The sequence below is a fragment of the Bufo gargarizans genome, chromosome 4, assembly GCF_014858855.1.
Source record: "Bufo gargarizans isolate SCDJY-AF-19 chromosome 4, ASM1485885v1, whole genome shotgun sequence".
In the NCBI taxonomy this organism is placed as follows: domain Eukaryota; kingdom Metazoa; phylum Chordata; class Amphibia; order Anura; family Bufonidae; genus Bufo; species Bufo gargarizans.
The window spans coordinates 35,798,561-35,818,278 of NC_058083.1; the positions used below are offsets into that span (position 1 = coordinate 35,798,561).

Here is a 19,718-nt window from a genome sequence, read left to right on the forward strand (position 1 = left end):
TTACTGTATCCCTTGGCTTGTGATTCCGCCAAATTCCCTGGACACTGACAATCTGGTTGGAGCCTCCTCAAGATGACAGTGGTGAATATGACTAACTGCAGTATCTCCTTCCACATTGCGCAGTCTTGTACAATGTAGACATTCCGAAATAGGCATTGCCCCGTGCACTTTCTATTCTTTTTAACACAGTTGAGGCATCTATCTACTCAAGACACAAAGCATTTTAACTCAGTTTTGTACCTTGTATTGCTCACAGTTGGTCAATTCAACAAGGCACACTTGGCAGCAGGCTTACAAGCTCCATCTGCTATCAGTATGCAGAGGCTAGGCAGATCCTTTGTCAGCAGCTCCTCTTCCATACTCAGCTGCACCTTTACCCTATCTAGGCCCTGAAGACACTCAACTCCATCTTCCAGCATAATCTACCTTGCTGGCATCTCACAGCAGATTAGGCACATAATATGGCACATCAAATAGCAAATGAAAACTTAAGGTTGGGAGATATAATAGCATTCAAGTACATAACTTACCTGTATTGTTGGCATGTCTCAGCAAGTCAAGGAAGTCACTTCAACTTAGGTGGTAATGCCACCACAACAAGGTCATCAGTAAAAATGGAAGAAGGCTATTTTCAACAATCATGTAACCTGCTACTGATCTGCAGGAGGCACTGAGGGCTCAAGCTAATGTCTGTGGAGTCAGTGAAAGAGGTTGAGAGAAGCAAAGGCAGAAAGTCTATGGACTGACATAGCTGATGAAGTAGCAGGAGATGAACAGCAGGAGGTTGCCATAAGTTGCAGATCCAACGGTGACAGAAGTCATTCAAACTGATGATAAGTAGCCAAGCAAGACGAATGCCACTATAGCTGTTGAGCGTAATGCAAGACACTTGTAGAAGACAACCATGGCAAGAATTCATGTATGGAGCTAGATAGGGAGAGCCTGCATGCCGAATGGAAACTGCCAAAAGAGAAGTCCGGAGACTTAACTCGACAAGAGTCCATCTAATGAGTGGGCGAATGACAAACTGCCATCTCACGAATTAATTTGTAGGCATGGACATCCATCTGTGCTGCAGGCCAAAGGAAGAGACTTTGAGAACCCATTTAGAACCCATTTAGAAGGAAGTGCCCTCCTTCACCCGCTGTTTCTTTATTCTTAAGACTGTACATACATTTACTAATGTAACTAAGAACTGAGCCTGAGATACCACTAAGCGTTAGTGCCTAACCTAAATATCCACTTAGCTTGTTCCCATTAAGATACTAGAAATTATAGACAGGCTTGATTTGTACTGTAATTAAACAGATGTGCGCAACATAGGGTAATTCTGCGAGAACCAAAGAATAAAAGAATAATAAATGGCAAGGCTCACCCACCTTGTAAGGTTTTGCAAATGGTAGGCAAACTCTAATACAAGCTCATCAGAAGAACCTGAAAACCTGGAAATGGAAGTCTGCAGCCACGGGATCAAGAAGAAACTTCTTATCGGAGATGCCTGGGGTCCCCAAGAAGGTAAGTAGTTATTGGAAAACAAAAACGTCCCACGGCGCAAGAAACCATCCACAGGTCACCAGGATCAGGAGTACAATATTTTATTGCAGCAATACAACCTGTATCGGGGAATCACTCCCCTTCATCAGGTACAAAGGGCTGCACCTCTTGAGCAGAGCTCTGCTCAAGAAGTGCAGCCCTTTGTACCTGATGAAGGGGAATGATTCCCCGAAATGCATTGTATTGCTGCAATACAATATTGTACTCCTGATCCTGGTGACCTGTGAACGGTTTCTTGCGCCGTGGGCCGTTTTTGTTTTCCAATAACTAGAAATTATAGGACTGGGACAAAATTTTGTAGCCATCACTTTTAAAGATCATCATGAGAGTTTAGTTTTTGCAGTTACACGTCTCCTGTGCCATTGCTTTCCTACAAGAAGGGATGCATGTAGGGGCTACCTTATGCAAGGCTCATGTTAGGACCCCTTGCTGCTCTGCAGCTAGGAGTGACAGGATAACAGGATAATAACATTAGACATTTATGGGGTCATTTACTATTAGGAATACACCTATATTAGGCATATTTCTGGCGCATATTGCAGCGCAAAGGGTATTTGCCACAATCTGCAACTTTACCCTGCTCACGCCAGGTTAGAAAAGTGGGCGTGTCATTGGCGGGAAAGGGGATGGGCCCACAGGCCTGTCTCTTTCAACAGTCTCTATGCCTGTTTTAGGTGTAGAAAATGGTCTTAGATTTAGACCAGCGGTGGATACAACGAAGGACTTAGTTACAGGATTTTTACTGAAATTGTAGAAATTGTCAAGTATTGGTAAGTCAATTTGAGCAAATATAACATAATTACCAGACTTTGTCTGCAGATCTGAATTCCCATTTACTAATATTTGGTCAGTTTTTACTGTCAGATTTTATACTACAATAAAGTGTATTTTATGCCATTGTCTTTTTCTTCTTTTTTTAAGTCATGGAGCCAGGAAGCTGCAAAGACTGCCTTAAGGGCGGCCCAAACCTGTTCATTCAATCACAGCCCTCCGTCAAAAAGAGAACTGCCAGGTGACTATGACAATAATCTATGCACTGGAACTATTGTGCATCCATAAGGCTTCTCCAGTAAAAAAATAAAAATACTACCTGGTTTTAAAAATTTGAGAAAGTGCAGATGTTTATGAAAAAAAAAAATATAGCACTGAAAATCTGATATATAACTGAGCTAAGCAAGTTTTATGCAAAAAAAAAAATATATATTTCCTTATTTCACTGGTTCTTTTCTGGCGTTTTCTTTACATGCAATAAAAACAATCTCTGCCCCTCCCCCTGCTCTGCTAAGGGAGTGAATAAAAGAGCTGCTCTGAGTGACATGTCTGACTGCTGGGAGACTCTGCAGCATGTTGTATGTGTAGGACTACAAGTCCAAGCTGTACAATGACACTGCTAAGGGAGTGGATACAAGAGCTGCCCTTAGTGCTGGGTGCTGGGAGAATCAACAGCAACTTGTAAGTGTAGAACTACATGTCCCACCTGTATAATGACACTGCTAATACACACAGGATCTTCCCCCTACCTTCTTGTGCAATGCTCTCTCTAGTATGTCAGCTCCAGTGCCCAGCATTGTCTCCTCATTGCCTGCAGAGTTGTGCAGCTGAAGGGGTTAAGAATCCTAGCAGAGAGTAGATGGCAGTGAAGGGGGGGGGGGGAGGTGTGACCAGCACAGTGACGTCTGGTTTACAGGCTGGTAAACAACCTTTATCAGAGCAGGGAGAGAAGCTGACATCACAGGTCATGTGACCCTCAGTGAAATCTGAGAAACCAGGCACCGGAGATAAAGTGAGTTAATTGGAAAGCTGTTACATTTGCCTAGTTAGGAACATAGAAAGAACAAAAAATAACTCGTCCATCCCCTCCAGTCCTACAGAAATAATGTCATGTACAGCAATCATGTGACCACTTAAGCCAGTCACTGACCTCAGGGGTCATGTGCCATACCTGCAAGCATCATTGCATGCAGCATTCACATGAATGATATATGCATCGTCATCAATGTAGGAGCTGCAAGAACCACCGTGTTTTTTTGTTTTTTTTTAAATCATTTCCTGCTTGACAAACATTTCGGTAAAATCCTGGAAAGTGCCTTTATAGAAAGTGGTATTCAAAATAAGAAACAGGGGTAATGTTCTTCAAACATACAAGATTTTCCATTAGGAAGCTATAGATTACCCAGCAGGTTCTGCATGGGTGGGGCCATCATTGTGATTGGTAGGAAGTACCACTTTATTTTCCGTCCTGCATAATGGAAACCAGAGAGATCTGTTCTGCTGGCCCACAGACCTCACAGATCAAAACAAAATTCCTGAATTCTGTTTTATGAATTCCATTATTTTTTGTTATAACGGAATGCAATAACAGAATTTATAATGCCCATCTTAACCCGCCCTTATTGGTATTTAATTACATATCTTAGTTTATGGCTGATGTAGGAATAAGTAAATGTAGGATAACATAAATATACCTGATGCAGAATAAGTCTTCCTGCAGTCTCCCTACACTCTCCCTGCACTCCCCCTCTCCAATATTCTTCTATTAACACTGTTCTTAGCTCATGTCTCTCTCTAAGCTCAGCTCACAGGACAATGACGGAGAACACGCAGGATTTTATAGGGCTGTGACATCACAGGGGATCTGTGGATCTGTGGGGCTATCTGTCTTGGCTGCCCAGCATTATGAGTGATCTTGCATTCCCGGTCTTGTCTCCTCTACACTTAGTTTTGCTTCTAACACATGCAGCCACCATTTTAGGAAAACCTGATTTGTTATCAAGAAGCCTGAGGAAATTCGGATTTATATACAATCAAAGTTGTCCTAATGTTTGGACCAAATTCCGAATCAAATGCTTCGCTTCGCTAAACACTAGTTTTAAGCACTTACATTTCACCATCACATATACAGTATCTGCTGCCAATAGTGCCATGTAGTGCTACACAGTAGAAAATAATACAATACCAGATAATTTCATAGTCTATAGGTAAATTAATAACAGGGTGCTAGGGAAGAAACCTAGAATGGGATGAGTGTGGGCTTTGGGGTGCGGGGTCCCTAAATAATGGAGGCTTGAGCCTCTACGGAATTGTCTCTTTTGCCCATGTTATAGTCCAGAAATCCCAATGGTAAACATTATATATGATCCACTATCCTCTAGATTGCAGGTGTGGGGAAAACTTTTACATGGTTCCACATGCAACCGGCTGGGAGAAGGCATTTAAAGCATTCTATGACGAAGAAAATAATTTTCAGTTTGGAAAAGGACAAAAGAACGAGGGCGACATCATTGGAAACTACACTCAGGTACCATGGATTTTCCCTTATCTATTTTTTATCTGTAGAAAACCAATCACAGCGTTGTTCTTAAACTGCAAATTTGGGGATCTTTTGGGATTTCCACACTTGAAATGGCTAAGAACATGGAGCCAAAAATGATAACTATTGTACTAGACTGAAATCAACAGGTCACAATTTACAATGTTCAACTGTTTAGTGTGAGAAATCACCCTTTCATTTAGCTAGCAGCACATAACCTAGTTTCCAGTGGTGGCATAACATTGAGATCTACTAGTCCCAGAAATGGGGTATCTCAGCAGGGTCTTTCTAAGCTTAGACAGTCATACCTTTCATCCATCTCTTCTTCTGTCATCCAGAAGACTCTTATTCCCTGAAACAATCCTAGTACCACATAGACAGTGATGCCACAGGGTGCCACGGCCTGACAATTCTCTGAAAAAAATGTGATCCACTTAAATGGATCTTCTTATGAGACATTTATGGCGATTTGATAAGATATGTTTTAAATGTCCAAAAGCTGTGGGACCTGTCTCTGGGATCTGTTCCTATCTCAAGAAAGGGGTACACACCAGACATGCATTATGTCCTGTCCATTCACTTATTGGATAGCCAAATCAGTGCTTGTGCTCCATTAACTTCATGGCCCCATTCTTGACTGTCAGATATTTATGGCATACACTATCAATATGCGATAAATGTTCCATATAGAAACACCCCTTTTAAAGGAACCAGACTGGAGAGCCACTGTGAGAGCGACTTCCACTTTGGAAGACTAAGGCTGTCCTTTTATTAGATGGACAGCCATTCATCTGAATGGTTATCATTAGAGATGAGCAAATCGAATCCCGCAAAGTGGAATTCAATCCGAATTTCAAGATAAATTCGATAAGTCTAGAAGCCGAATTTCCTTGTGCTTCGTGTTAGTGAATCGATTTAACCTGAAATAGTGTAAAAAACAAGAAAAACATATCACTTACCTCCTCCATTTGCTCGCGACGGGCCGTCAGCCACCATCTTGATTGAAGATCGCGGCCGAAATCCAATGCGTGGTGACGTATGACATCACCATGCTGGCTGGCGTGATGATGTAATCTCGCACCGCTCAATATTTTGCTCCAGATATTCAAACAAGATGGTGGTGGCCAGCCCGTTGCGAGCAAATGGAGGCAGTAAGTTTGACTTAATTTTTTAATGTTAATTTTACACTGTTTTTACACTCAGATGCCGCAATCATGTATGAACGTGGCATCTGAGGGCTACAATGACGGGGGTGGCGCTATCGCAGCTCCCTGTCATTGCAGCCGCTACTTACAAAAAAAAGTTGTCACAAAGCAAAAAATTTTGTAAAAAATCAGTGGAATCGGGGAATCAGTGGAATCAAGCTTTTCATAAATTCACTCATCTCTAGTTATCATACAGTATATCTACATTTCCTTGCAGCTGCCACCTTAGGGAAAATGTCTGGATGGTTGAAGCTTTCCCTGGTAGAAGTTGGTAGCTGTTTGGGAGAAATGCTTCTCAGTTCTCTAAACTTAAAAAAAATGAATAAAATAGATGTTAATGACAATGATGATATTATGGTAGTTGTGGTAATAATAACGATAATTATAATTAAAATGATGATAATTTGGATGATGAAAAAATGTTGATGAGCGTAATGATGATGTTGATAGAGATGTTGAAAAGTGAGAATAAGAAAAAAAATAAGAAAATGTAAAAAGAAAAGTTTATTTTCATATTTTTCCAGGTACTGTTTAAAACATACAAGAAAATAGTAATATAAAAATGGCATGAAAATAGAACACCAATGGAATCAAATGAAAAGAAAAAGGTGTCTAGTAGAGTTGAGCGGACACCTGGATGTTCGGGTTCGAGAAGTTCGGCCGAACTTCCATGAAATGTTCGGGTTCGGAAACCGAATCCGATCCGAACTTCGTCCCGAACCCGAACCCCATTGAAGTCAATGGAGACCCGAACTTTTCAGGCTTCACGTCAGCCACCAGTGCAACAGTCCATTGGCATATATTTAGGCCCAGCACCCAGGCAGAGGAGAGAGGTCCCGCAACAGAGGATCTGTCTACATGTCAGCAGAGAATCAGTCTGCATGTCATAGCAGAGAATCAGGCTTCACGTCAGCCACCACTGCAACAGTCCATTGTCAGATATTTAAGCCCAGGCAGAGGAGAGAAGTCCCGTAACAGAGGATCTGTCTTCATGTCAGCAGAGAATCAGTCTGCATGTCATAGCAGAGAATCAGGCTTCACGTCAGCCACCACTGCAACAGTCCATTGTCAGATATTTAGGCCCAGCACCCAGGCAGAGGAGAGAGGTCCATAACAGAGAATCTGTCTTCATGTCAGCAGAGAATCAGTCTGCATGTCATAGCAGAGAATCAGGCTTCATGTCAGCCACCACTGCAACAGTCCATTGTCAGATATTTAGGCCCAGCACCCAGGCAGAGGAGAGAGGTCCCGTAACAGAGGATCTGGCTTCATGTTAGCAGAGAATCAGTCTGCATGTCATAGAGAATCAGGCTTCACGTCAGCCACCAGTGCAACAGTCCATTGTCAGATATTTAGGCCCAGCACCCAGGCAGAGGAGAGAGGTCCCGTAACAGAGGATCTGTCTTCATGTCAGCAGAGAATCAGTCTGCATGTCATAGCAGAGAATCAGGCTTCACGTCAGCCACCAGTGCAACAGTCCATTGGCATATATTTAGGCCCAGCACCCAGGCAGAGGAGAGAGGTCCCGTAACAGAGTATCTGTCTTCATGTCAGCAGAGAATCAGTCTGCATGTCATAGCAGAGAATCAGGCTTCACGTCACCCACCACTGCAACAGTCCATTGGCATATATTTAGGCCCAGCACCCAGGCAGAGGAGAGAGGTCCGTAACAGAGAATCTGTCTTCATGTCAGCAGAGAATCAGTCTGCATGTCATAGCAGAGAATTAGGCTTCACGTCACCCACCACTGCAACAGTCCATTGGCATATATTTAGGCCCAGCACCCAGGCAGAGGAGAGAGGTCCCGTAACAGAGAATCTGGATTCATGTCAGCAGAGAATCAGTCTGCATGTCATAGCAGAGAATCAGGCTTCACGTCAGCCACCAGTGCAACAGTCCATTGGAATATATTTAGGCACAGCACCCAGGCAGAGGAGAGAGGTCCCGTAACAGAGGATCTGGCTTCATGTCAGCAGAGAATCAGTCTGCATGTCATAGCAGAGAATCAGGCTTCACGTCAGCCACCAGTGCAACAGTCCATTGTCATATATTTAGGCCCAGCACCCAGGCAGAGGAGAGAGGTCCCGTAACAGAGGATCTAGCTGCATGTCAGCAGAGAATCAGTCTGCATGTCATAGCAGAGAATCAGGCTTCATGTCAGCCACCACTGCAACAGTCCATTGGCATATATTTAGGCCCAGCACCCAGGCAGAGGAGAGAGGTTCCGTAACAGAGGATCTGTCTTCATGTCAGCAGAGAATCAGTCTGCATGTAATAGCAGAGAATCAGGCTTCATGTCAGCCACCACTGCAACAGTCCATTGGCATATATTTAGGCCCAGCACCCAGGCAGAGGAGAGATCTCCCGAAACAGAGGATCTGACTTCATGTCAGCAGAGAATCAGTCTGCATGTCATAGCAGAGAATCAGGCTTCATGTCAGCCACCACTGCAACAGTCTATTGGCATATATTTAGGCCCAGCACCCAGGCAGAGGAGAGAGGTCCGTAAAAGAGGATCTGTCTTCATGTCTGCAGAGAATCAGTCTGCATGTCATAGCAGAGAATCAGGGTTCACGTCAGCCACCAGTGCAACAGTCCATTGGCTTATATTTAGGCCCAGCACCCAGGCAGAGGAGAGAGGTCCCGTAACAGAGAATCTGGCTTCATGTCAGCATTGAATCAGTCTGCATGTCATAGCAGAGAATCAGGCTTCACGTCAGCCACCACTGCAACAGTCCATTGTCAGATATTTAAGCCCAGCACCCAGGCAGAGAAGAGAGGTCCCGTAACAGAGGATCTGTCTTCATGTCAGCAGAGAATCAGTCTGCATGTCATAGCAGAGAATCAGGCTTCATGTCAGCCACCACTGCAACAGTCCATTGGCATATATTTAGGCCCAGCACCCAGGCAGAGGAGAGAGGTTCCGTAACAGAGGATCTGTCTTCATGTCAGCAGAGAATCAGTCTGCATGTCATAGCAGAGAATCAGGCTTCATGTCAGCAACCACTGCAACAGTCCATTGGCATATATTTAGGCCCAGCACCCAGGCAGAGGAGAGAGGCCCTGTAACAGAGGATCTGTCTTCATGTCAGCAGAGAATCAGTCTGCATGTCATAGCAGAGAATCAGGCTTCATGTCAGCCACCACTGCAACAGTCCATTGGCATATATTTAGGCCCAGCACCCAGGCAAAGGAGAGAGGTCCCAAAACAGAGGCTCTTTCTTCATATCAGCAGAGAATCAGTCTGCATGTCATAGCAGAGAATCAGGCTTCACGTCAGCCACCAATGCAACAGTCCATTTTTAGATATTTAGGCCCAGCACCCAGGCAGAGGAGAGAGGTCCCGTAACAGAGGATCTGTCTTCATGTCAGCAGAGAATCAGTCTGCATGTCATAGCAGAGAATCAGGCTTCACGTCAGCCACCAGAGCAACAGTCCATTGGCATATATTTAGGCCCAGCACCCAGGCAGAGGAGAGAGGTCCCGTAACAGAGTATCTGGCTTCATGTCAGCAGAGAATCAGTCTGCATGTCATAGCAGAGAATCAGGCTTCACGTCAGCCACCAGTGCAACAGTCCATTGTCATATATTTCGGCCCAGCACCCAGGCAGAGGAGAGAGGTCCGTAACAGAGAATCTGTCTTCATGTCAGCAGAGAATCAGTCTGCATGTCATAGCAGAGAATCAGGCTTCACGTCAGCCACCAGTGCAAAAGTCCATTGTCAGATATTTAGGCCCAGCACCCAGGCAGAGGAGAGAGGTCCCGTAACAGAGGATCTGTCTTCATGTCAGCAGAGAATCAGTCTGCATGTCATAGCAGAGAATCAGGCTTCATGTCAGCCACCATTGCAACAGTCCATTGTCATATATTTAGGCCCAGCACCCAGGCAGAGGAGAGTGGTCCCGTAACAGAGAATCTGGCTTCATGTCAGCAGAGAATCAGTCTGCATGTCATAGCAGAGAATCAGGCTTCACGTCAGCCACCAGTGCAACAGTCCATTGTCATATATTTAGGCCCAGCACCCAGGCAGAGGAGAGATGTCCCGCAACAGAGGATCTGGCTTCATGTCAGCAGAGAATCAGTCTGCATGTCATAGCAGAGAATCAGGCTTCCCGTCAGCCATCAGTGCAACAGTCCATTGTCATATATTTAGGCCCAGCACTAAGGCAGAGGAGAGAGGTCCCGTAACAGAGGATCTGGCTTCATGTCAGCAGAGAATCAGTCTGCATGTCATAGCAGAGAATCAGGCTTCACGTCAGCCACCAGTGCAAAAGTCCATTGTCAGATATTTAAGCCCAGCACCCTGGCAGAGGAGAGAGGTCCCGTAACAGAGGATCTGTCTTCATGTCAGCAGAGAATCAGTCTGCATGTCATAGCAGAGAATCAGGCTTCATGTCAGCCACCACTGCAACAGTCCATTGGCATATATTTAGGCCCAGCACCCAGGCAGAGGAGAGAGGTTCCGTAACAGAGGATCTGTCTTCATGTCAGCAGAGAATCAGTCTGCATGTCATAGCAGAGAATCAGGCTTCATGTCAGCAACCACTGCAACAGTCCATTGGCATATATGTAGGCCCAGCACCCAGGCAGAGGAAAGAGGCCCCGTAACAGAGGATCTGTCTTCATGTCAGCAGAGAATCAGTCTGCATGTCATAGCAGAGAATCAGGCTTCATGTCAGCCACCACTGCAACAGTCCATTGGCATATATTTAGGCCCAGCACCCAGGCAAAGGAGAGAGGTCCCAAAACAGAGGCTCTTTCTTCATATCAGCAGAGAATCAGTCTACATGTCATAGCAGAGAATCAGGCTTCACGTCAGCCACCAATGCAACAGTCCATTTTTAGATATTTAGGCCCAGCACCCAGGCAGAGGAGAGAGGTCCCGTAACAGAGGATCTGTCTTCATGTCAGCAGAGAATCAGTCTGCATGTCATAGCAGAGAATCAGGCTTCACGTCAGCCACCAGTGCAACAGTCCATTGGCATATATTTAGGCCCAGCACCCAGGCAGAGGAGAGAGGTCCCGTAACAGAGTATCTGGCTTCATGTCAGCAGAGAATCAGTCTGCATGTCATAGCAGAGAATCAGGCTTCACGTCAGCCACCAGTGCAACAGTCCATTGTCATATATTTCGGCCCAGCACCCAGGCAGAGGAGAGAGGTCCGTAACAGAGAATCTGTCTTCATGTCAGCAGAGAATCAGTCTGCAAGTCATAGCAGAGAATCAGGCTTCACGTCAGCCACCAGTGCAAAAGTCCATTGTCAGATATTTAGGCCCAGCACCCAGGCAGAGGAGAGAGGTCCCGTAACAGAGTATCTGGCTTCATGTCAGCAGAGAATCAGTCTGCATGTCATAGCAGAGAATCAGGCTTCACGTCAGCCACCAGTGCAACAGTCCATTGTCATATATTTCGGCCCAGCACCCAGGCAGAGGAGAGAGGTCCGTAACAGAGAATCTGTCTTCATGTCAGCAGAGAATCAGTCTGCATGTCATAGCAGAGAATCAGGCTTCACGTCAGCCACCAGTGCAACAGTCCATTGTCAGATATTTAGGCCCAGCACCCAGGCAGAGGAGAGAGGTCCCGTAACAGAGGATCTGTCTTCATGTCAGCAGAGAATCAGTCTGCATGTCATAGCAGAGAATCAGGCTTCATGTCAGCCACCACTGCAACAGTCCATTGTCATATATTTAGGCCCAGCACCCAGGCAGAGGAGAGTGGTCCCGTAACAGAGAATCTGGCTTCATGTCAGCAGAGAATCAGTCTGCATGTCATAGCAGAGAATCAGGCTTCACGTCAGCCACCAGTGCAACAGTCCATTGTCATATATTTAGGCCCAGCACCCAGGCAGAGGAGAGATGTCCCGCAACAGAGGATCTGGCTTCATGTCAGCAGAGAATCAGTCTGCATGTCATAGCAGAGAATCAGGCTTCCCGTCAGCCATCAGTGCAACAGTCCATTGTCATATATTTAGGCCCAGCACTAAGGCAGAGGAGAGAGGTCCCGTAACAGAGGATCTAGCTTCATGTCATCAGAGAATCAGTCTGCATGTCATAGCAGAGAATCAGGCTTCACGTCAGCCACCAGTGCAAAAGTCCATTGTCAGATATTTAAGCCCAGCACCCTGGCAGAGGAGAGAGGTCCCGTAACAGAGGATCTGTCTTCATGTCAGCAGAGAATCAGTCTGCATGTCATAGCAGAGAATCAGGCTTCATGTCAGCCACCACTGCAACAGTCCATTGGCATATATTTAGGCCCAGCACCCAGGCAGAGGAGAGAGGTTCCATAACAGAGGATCTGTCTTCATGTCAGCAGAGAATCAGTCTGCATGTCATAGCAGAGAATCAGGCTTCATGTCAGCAACCACTGCAACAGTCCATTGGCATATATTTAGGCCCAGCACCCAGGCAGAGGAGAGAGGCCCCGTAACAGAGGATCTGTCTTCATGTCAGCAGAGAATCAGTCTGCATGTCATAGCAGAGAATCAGGCTTTACGTCAGCCACCAATGCAACAGTCCATTTTTAGATATTTAGGCCCAGCACCCAGGCAGAGGAGAGAGGTCCCGTAACAGAGGATCTGTCTTCATGTCAGCAGAGAATCAGTCTGCATGTCATAGCAGAGAATCAGGCTTCACGTCAGCCACCAGTGCAACAGTCCATTGGCATATATTTAGGCCCAGCACCCAGGCAGAGGAGAGAGGTCCCGTAACAGAGTATCTGGCTTCATGTCAGCAGAGAATCAGTCTGCATGTCATAGCAGAGAATCAGGCTTCACGTCAGCCACCAGTGCAACAGTCCATTGTCATATATTTCGGCCCAGCACCCAGGCAGAGGAGAGAGGTCCGTAACAGAGAATCTTTCTTCATGTCAGCAGAGAATCAGTCTGCATGTCATAGCAGAGAATCAGGCTTCACGTCAGCCACCAGTGCAAAAGTCCATTGTCAGATATTTAGGCCCAGCACCCAGGCAGAGGAGAGAGGTCCCGTAACAGAGGATCTGTCTTCATGTCAGCAGAGAATCAGTCTGCATGTCATAGCAGAGAATCAGGCTTCATGTCAGCCACCACTGCAACAGTCCATTGTCATATATTTAGGCCCAGCACCCAGGCAGAGGAGAGAGGTCCCGTAACAGAGAATCTGGCTTCATGTCAGCAGAGAATCAGTCTGCATGTCATAGCAGAGAATCAGGCTTCACGTCAGCCACCAGTGCAACAGTCCATTGTCATATATTTAGGCCCAGCACCCAGGCAGAGGAGAGAGGTCCCGCAACAGAGGATCTGGCTTCATGTCAGCAGAGAATCAGTCTGCATGTCATAGCAGAGAATCAGGCTTCCCGTCAGCCATCAGTGCAACAGTCAATTGTCATATATTTAGGCCCAGCACCCAGGCAGAGGAGAGAGGTCCCGTAACAGAGGATCTGGCTTCATGTCAGCAGAGAATCAGTCTGCATGTCATAGCAGAGAATCAGGCTTCATGTCAGCCACCAGTGCAACAGTCCATTGTCATATATTTAGGCCCAGCACCCAGGCAGAGGAGAGAGGTCCCGTAACAGAGGATCTGTCTTCATGTCAGCAGAGAATCAGTCTGCATGTCATAGCAGAGAATCAGGCTTCATGTCAGCCACCAGTGCAACAGTCCATTGTCATATATTTAGGCCCAGCACCCAGGCAGAGGAGAGAGGTCCCGTAACAGAGGATCTGTCTTCATGTCAGCAGAGAATCAGTCTGCATGTCATAGCAGAGAATCAGGCTTCACGTTAGCCACCAGTGCAACAGTCCATTGGCATATATTTAGGCCCAGCACCCAGGCAGAGGAGAGAGGTCCCGTAACAGAGGATCTGGCTTCATGTCAGCAGAGAATCAGTCTGCATGTCATAGCAGAGAATCAGGCTTCATGTCAGCCACCACTGCAACAGTCCATAGTCATATATTTAGGCCCAGCACCCAGGCAGAGGAGAGAGGTCCCGTAACAGAGGATCTGGCTTCATGTCAGCAGAGAATCAGTCTGCATGTCATAGCAGAGAATCAGGCTTCACGTCAGCCACCAGTGCAACAGTCCATTGTCAGATATTTAGGCCCAGCACCCAGGCAGAGGAGAGAGGTCCCGTAACAGAGGATCTGGCTTCATGTCAGCAGAGAATCAGTCTGCATGTCATAGCAGAGAATCAGGCTTCATGTCAGCCACCACTGCAACAGTCCATAGTCATATATTTAGGCCCAGCACCCAGGCAGAGGAGAGAGGTCCCGTAACAGAGGATCTGGCTTCATGTCAGCAGAGAATCAGTCTGCATGTCATAGCAGGGAATCAGGCTTCACGTCAGCCACCAGTGCAACAGTCCATTGTCAGATATTTAGGCCCAGCACCCAGGCAGAGGAGAGAGGTTCCGTAACAGAGGATCTGTCTTCATGTCAGCAGAGAATCAGTCTTCATGTCATAGCAGAGAATCAGGCTTCACGTCAGCCACCAGTGCAACAGTCCATTGGCATATATTTAGGCCCAGCACACAGGCAGAGGATAGAGGTCCCGTAACAGAGAATCTGGCTTCATGTCAGCAGAGAATCAGTCTGCATGTCATAGCAGAGAATCAGGCTTCACGTCAGCCACCAGTGCAACAGTCCATTGGCATATATTTAGGCCCAGCACCCAGGCAGAGGAGAGAGGTCCCGTAATAGAGGATCTGTCTTCATGTCAGCAGAGAATCAGTCTGCATGTCATAGCAGAGAATCAGGCTTCACGTCAGCCACCACTGCAACAGTCCATTGTCAGATATTTAGGCCCAGCACCCAGGCAGAGGAGAGAGGTCCCGTAACAGAGGATCTGGCTTCATGTCAGCAGAGAATCAGTCTGCATGTCATAGCAGAGAATCAGGCTTCACGTCAGCCACCAGTGCAATAGTCCATTGGCATATATTTAGGCCTAGCACCCAGGCAGAGGAGAGAGGTCCCGTAACAGAGGATCTGTCTTCATGTCAGCAGAGAATTAGTCTGCATGTCATAGCAGAGAATCAGGCTTCACGTCAGACACCACTGCAACAGTACATTGTCAGATATTTAGGCCCAGCACCCAGCAGAGGAGAGAGGTCCCGTAACAGAGGATCTGGCTTCATGTCAGCAGAGAATCAGTCTGCATGTGATAGCAGAGAATCAGGCTTCACATCACCCACCACTGGAACAGTCCGTTGTCATATATTTAAGCCCAGGCACCCAGACAGAGGAGAGGTTCATTCAACTTTGGGTAGCCTCGCAATATAATGGTAAAATGAAAATAAAAATAGGATTGAATGAGGAAGTGCCCGGGAGTACAATAATATATGGTTAAGGGGAGGTAGTTAATGTCTAATCTGGACAAGGGACGGACAGGTCCTGTGGGATCCATGCCTGGTTTATTTTTATGAACGTCAGCTTGTCCACATTGGCTGTAGACAGGCGGCTGCGTTTGTCTGTAATGACGCCCCCTGCCGTGCTGAGTAAACGTTCAGACAAAACGCTGGCCGCCGGGCAGACCAAGACCTCCAAGGCATAAAAGACTAGCTCTGGCCACGTGGACAATTTAGAGACCCAGAAGTTGAATGGGGCCGAACAATCAGTCAGTACGTGGAGAGGTGTGCACACGTACTGTTCCACCATGTTAGTGAAATGTTGCCTCCTGCTAACACGTTGCGTATCAGGTGGTGGTGCAGTTAGCTGTGGCGTGTTGACAAAACTTTTCCACATCTCTGCCATGCTAACCCTGTCCTCAGAGGAGCTGGCCGTGACACAGCTGCCTTGGCGACCTCTTGCTCCTACTCTGCCTTGGCCTTTGGCTTCCACTTGTTCCCCTGTGACATTTGGGAATGCTCTAAGTAGCGCGTCTACCAACGTGCGCTTGTACTCGCGCATCTTCCTATCACGCTCCAGTGCAGGAAGTAAGGTGGGCACATTGTCTTTGTACTGTGGATCCAGCAGGGTGGCAACCCAGTAGTCCACACACGTTAAAATGTTGGCAACTCTGCTGTTGTTGGGCAGGCACTGCTGCATGTAGTCGCTCATGTGTGCCAGGCTGCCCAGGGGTAAGGACAAGCTGTCCTCTGTGGGAGGCGTATCGTCATCGTCCTGCCTTTCCCCCCAGCCACGCACCAGTGTTGGGCCCGAGCTGCGTTAGGTGCCACCCCGCTGTGACCATGCTTCATCCTCATCCTCCTCCACCTCCTCCTCATCCTCGTCCTCCAGTAGTGGGCCCTGGCTGGCCACATTTGTACCTGGCCTCTGCTGTTGCAAAAAACCTCCCTCTGAGTCAGTTCGAAGAGACTGGTCTGAAAGTGCTAAAAATGACCCCTCTTCCTCCTCCTCCTCCTCCTCCTCTTCCTGGGCCACCTCCACTTCCATCATCGCCCTAAGTGTTTTCTCAAGGAGACATAGAAGTGGTATTGTAATGCTGATAACGGCATCATCGCCACTGGCCATGTTGGTGGAGTACTTGAAACAGCGCAACAGGGCACATAGGTCTCGCATGGAGGCCCAGTCATTGGTGGTGAAGTGGTGCTGTTCCGTAGTGCGACTGACCCGTGCGTGCTGCAGCTGAAACTCCACTATGGCCTGCTGCTGCTCGCACAGTCTGTCCAGCATGTGCAAGGTGGAGTTCCACCTGGTGGGCACGTCGCATATGAGGCGGTGAGCGGGAAGGCCGAAGTTACGCTGTAGCACAGACAGGCGAGCAGCGGCAGGATGTGAACGCTGGAAGCGCGAACAGACGGCGCGCACTTTATGCAGCAGCTCTGAAAGGACGGGGTAGTTGTGAATGAAATTCTGCACCACCAAATTCAGTACATGCGCCAGGCAAGGGATGTGCGTCAAACTGGCTAGTCCCAGAGCTGCAACGAGATTTCGCCCATGATCGCACACCACCAGGCCAGGCTTGAGGCTCACTGGCAGCAACCACTCGTCGGTCTGTTGTTCTATACCACGCCACAACTCCTGTGCGGTGTGGGGCCTGTCCCCCAAACATATGAGTTTCAGAATGGCCTGCTGACGTTTACCCCGGGCTGTGCTGAAGTTGGTGGTGAAGGTGTGTGGCTGACTGGATGAGCAGGTGGAAGAAGAGGAGGAGGAAGCCGAGAAGGAGGAGGTGGAAACAGGAGGCAAAGAATGTTGCCCTGCGATCCTTGGCGGCGGAAGGACATGCGCCAAACAGCTCTCCGCCTGGGGCCCAGCTGCCACTACATTTACCCAATGTGCAGTTAGGGAGATACAGCGTCCCTGGCCGTGCTTACTGGTCCATGTATCTGTGGTTAGGTGGACCTTGCTACAGATGGCGTTGCACAGTGCACACTATATTTTATCGGATACTTGGTTGTGCAGGGAAGGCACGGCTCTCTTGGAGAAGTAGTGGCGGCTGGGAACAACATACTGTGGGACAGCAAGCGACATGACCTGTTTGAAGCTGTCTGTGTCCACCAGCCTAAATGACAGCATTTCATAGGCCAGTAGTTTAGAAATGCTTGCATTCAGGGCCAGGGATCGAGGGTGGCTAGGTTGAAATTTACGCTTTCTCTCAAATGTTTGTGAGATGGAGAGTTGAACGCTGCCGTGTGACATGTTTGAGATGCTTGGTGACGGAGGTGGTGGTGGTGTTGGTGGTACATCCCCTGTTTGCTGGGCGGCAGGTGCCAATGTTCCTCCAGAGGCGGAGGAAGAGGCTGAGGCGGCAGCAGCAGTAGAGGCCGAGGCGGCAGCAGCAGAAGAGGTAGCAGGGGGAGCCTGAGTGACTTCCTTGTTTTTAAGGTGTTTACTCCACTGCAGTTCATGCTTTGCATGCAGGTGCCTGGTCATGCAGGTTGTGCTAAGGTTCAGAAAGTTAATGCCTCGCTTCAGGCTCTGATGGCACAGCGTGCAAACCACTCGGGTCTTGTCGTCAGCACATTGTTTGAAGAAGTGCCATGCCAGGGAACTCTTTGAAGCTGCCTTTGGGGTGCTCGGTCCCAGATGGCGGCGGTCAAAAGCAGGCGGAGTCTCTTGGCGGTGGGTGTTCTGCTTTTGCCACGCTGTTGGCTCGGTCTCACCACTGCCTCTTCCTCTGAACTGTGAAAGTCAGTGGCACGACCTTCATTCCATGTGGGGTCTAGGACCTCATCGTCCCCTGCATCGTCTTCCACCCAGTCTTCCTCCCTGACCTCCTGTTCAGTCTGCACACTGCAGAAAGACGCAGCAGTTTTGGCACCTGTGTTTCGTCATCATCAGAGACGTGCTGAGGTGGTATTCCCATGTCCTCATCATCAGGAAACATAAGTGGTTTTGCGTCACTGCATTCTATGTCTTCCACCGCTGGGGAAAGGCTAGGTGGATGCCCTTGGGAAACCCTGCCAGCGGAGTCTTCAAACAGCATAAGAGACTGCTGCATAACTTGAGGCTCACACAGTTTCCCTGGTATGCATGGGGGTGATGTGACAGACTGATGGGCCTGGTTTTCAGGCGCCATCTGTGCGCTTTCTGCAGAAGACAGGGTGGGAGATAATGTGAACGTGCTGGATCCACTGTCGGCCACCCAATTGACTAATGCCTGTACCTGCTCAGGCCTTACCATCCTTAGAATGGCATTGGGCCCCACCATATATCGCTGCAAAGTCTGGCGGCTACAGGGGCCTGAGGTGGTTGGTACACTAGGACGTGTGGATGTGGCAGAACGGCCACGTCCTCTCCCAGCACCAGAGGGTCCACTAACACTTTACGACCATATCCACGTCCATGTCATTTACTAGATGTTTTCCTCATTTTTATCGTTCACCACAACAACAAAAATATTATTTGGCCCAATGTATTGAATTCAAATTCAGGCCTTTTTTTACGGACACCTAACACTATCTGGCTATCTATTTAGGTACCGTATTACACTAATACAGGCACAGCAGTAACGACAGATTTAGCTGGATATAAATTTGAGGCCTAGTATTTAGGCGCTGGGTGACAGGTATAGGTTTACTGACAGAATTAGACTTGGAAATGCACAGTAGCATGTGTGTGAAGTTATTCAGAATGACCCTATGTGCACCTTGAATCTTATATACCCTTTTAGGGATAGATTTCAAATAGCTCTGATACAGCAGAAACCACTAAATTAGGAAATTGCTAAATTGGGAATTGTATTTCAACCCAGAACAAAAACTGTGCTTTGACGGACACTAAATAACTTTACCAGCCACAACAGTACAGCAGTAACGACAGATTTAGCTAAATATAAATTTGAGGCCTAATATTTAGGCGCTGGGTGACAGGTATAGGTTTACTGACAGAATTAGACTTGGAAATGCACAGTAGCGTGTGTGTGAAGTTATTCAGAATGACCCTATGTGCACCTTGAATATTATATACCCTTTTAGGGATAAATTTAAAGTAGGCCTGAAACAGCAGAAACCACTAAATTAGGAAATTGCTAAATTGGGAATTGTATTTCAACCCAGAACAAAAAATGTGCTTTGACGGACACTAAATAACTTGACCAGCCACACCAGTAACGACAGATTTAGCTGGATATAAACTTGAGGCCTAGTATTTAGGCGCTGGGTGACAGGTATACGTTTACTGACAGAATTAGACTGGGATATGGCCAAAAAATAACCACACTATTGATGGTTAAATGCACTTGGTGTGACAGCTTGACCAACCACACTACTGAGGGTTA

General features: G+C 47.3%; 1 protein-coding gene across 1 annotated transcript in view; it reads left to right on the plus strand.

Moving 5' to 3' along the window:
- LOC122935730 (cysteine-rich venom protein pseudechetoxin-like) overlaps positions 1–19,718 on the plus strand; it is a 169,726-nt gene that overhangs the window by 129,677 nt on the left and 20,331 nt on the right. Inside the window, exons 4-5 of the mRNA XM_044291594.1 lie at positions 2,476–2,566; positions 4,707–4,852. Coding sequence (XP_044147529.1) covers positions 2,476–2,566; positions 4,707–4,852 — 237 coding nt within the window. The remainder of the gene's footprint in view (positions 1–2,475; positions 2,567–4,706; positions 4,853–19,718) is intronic.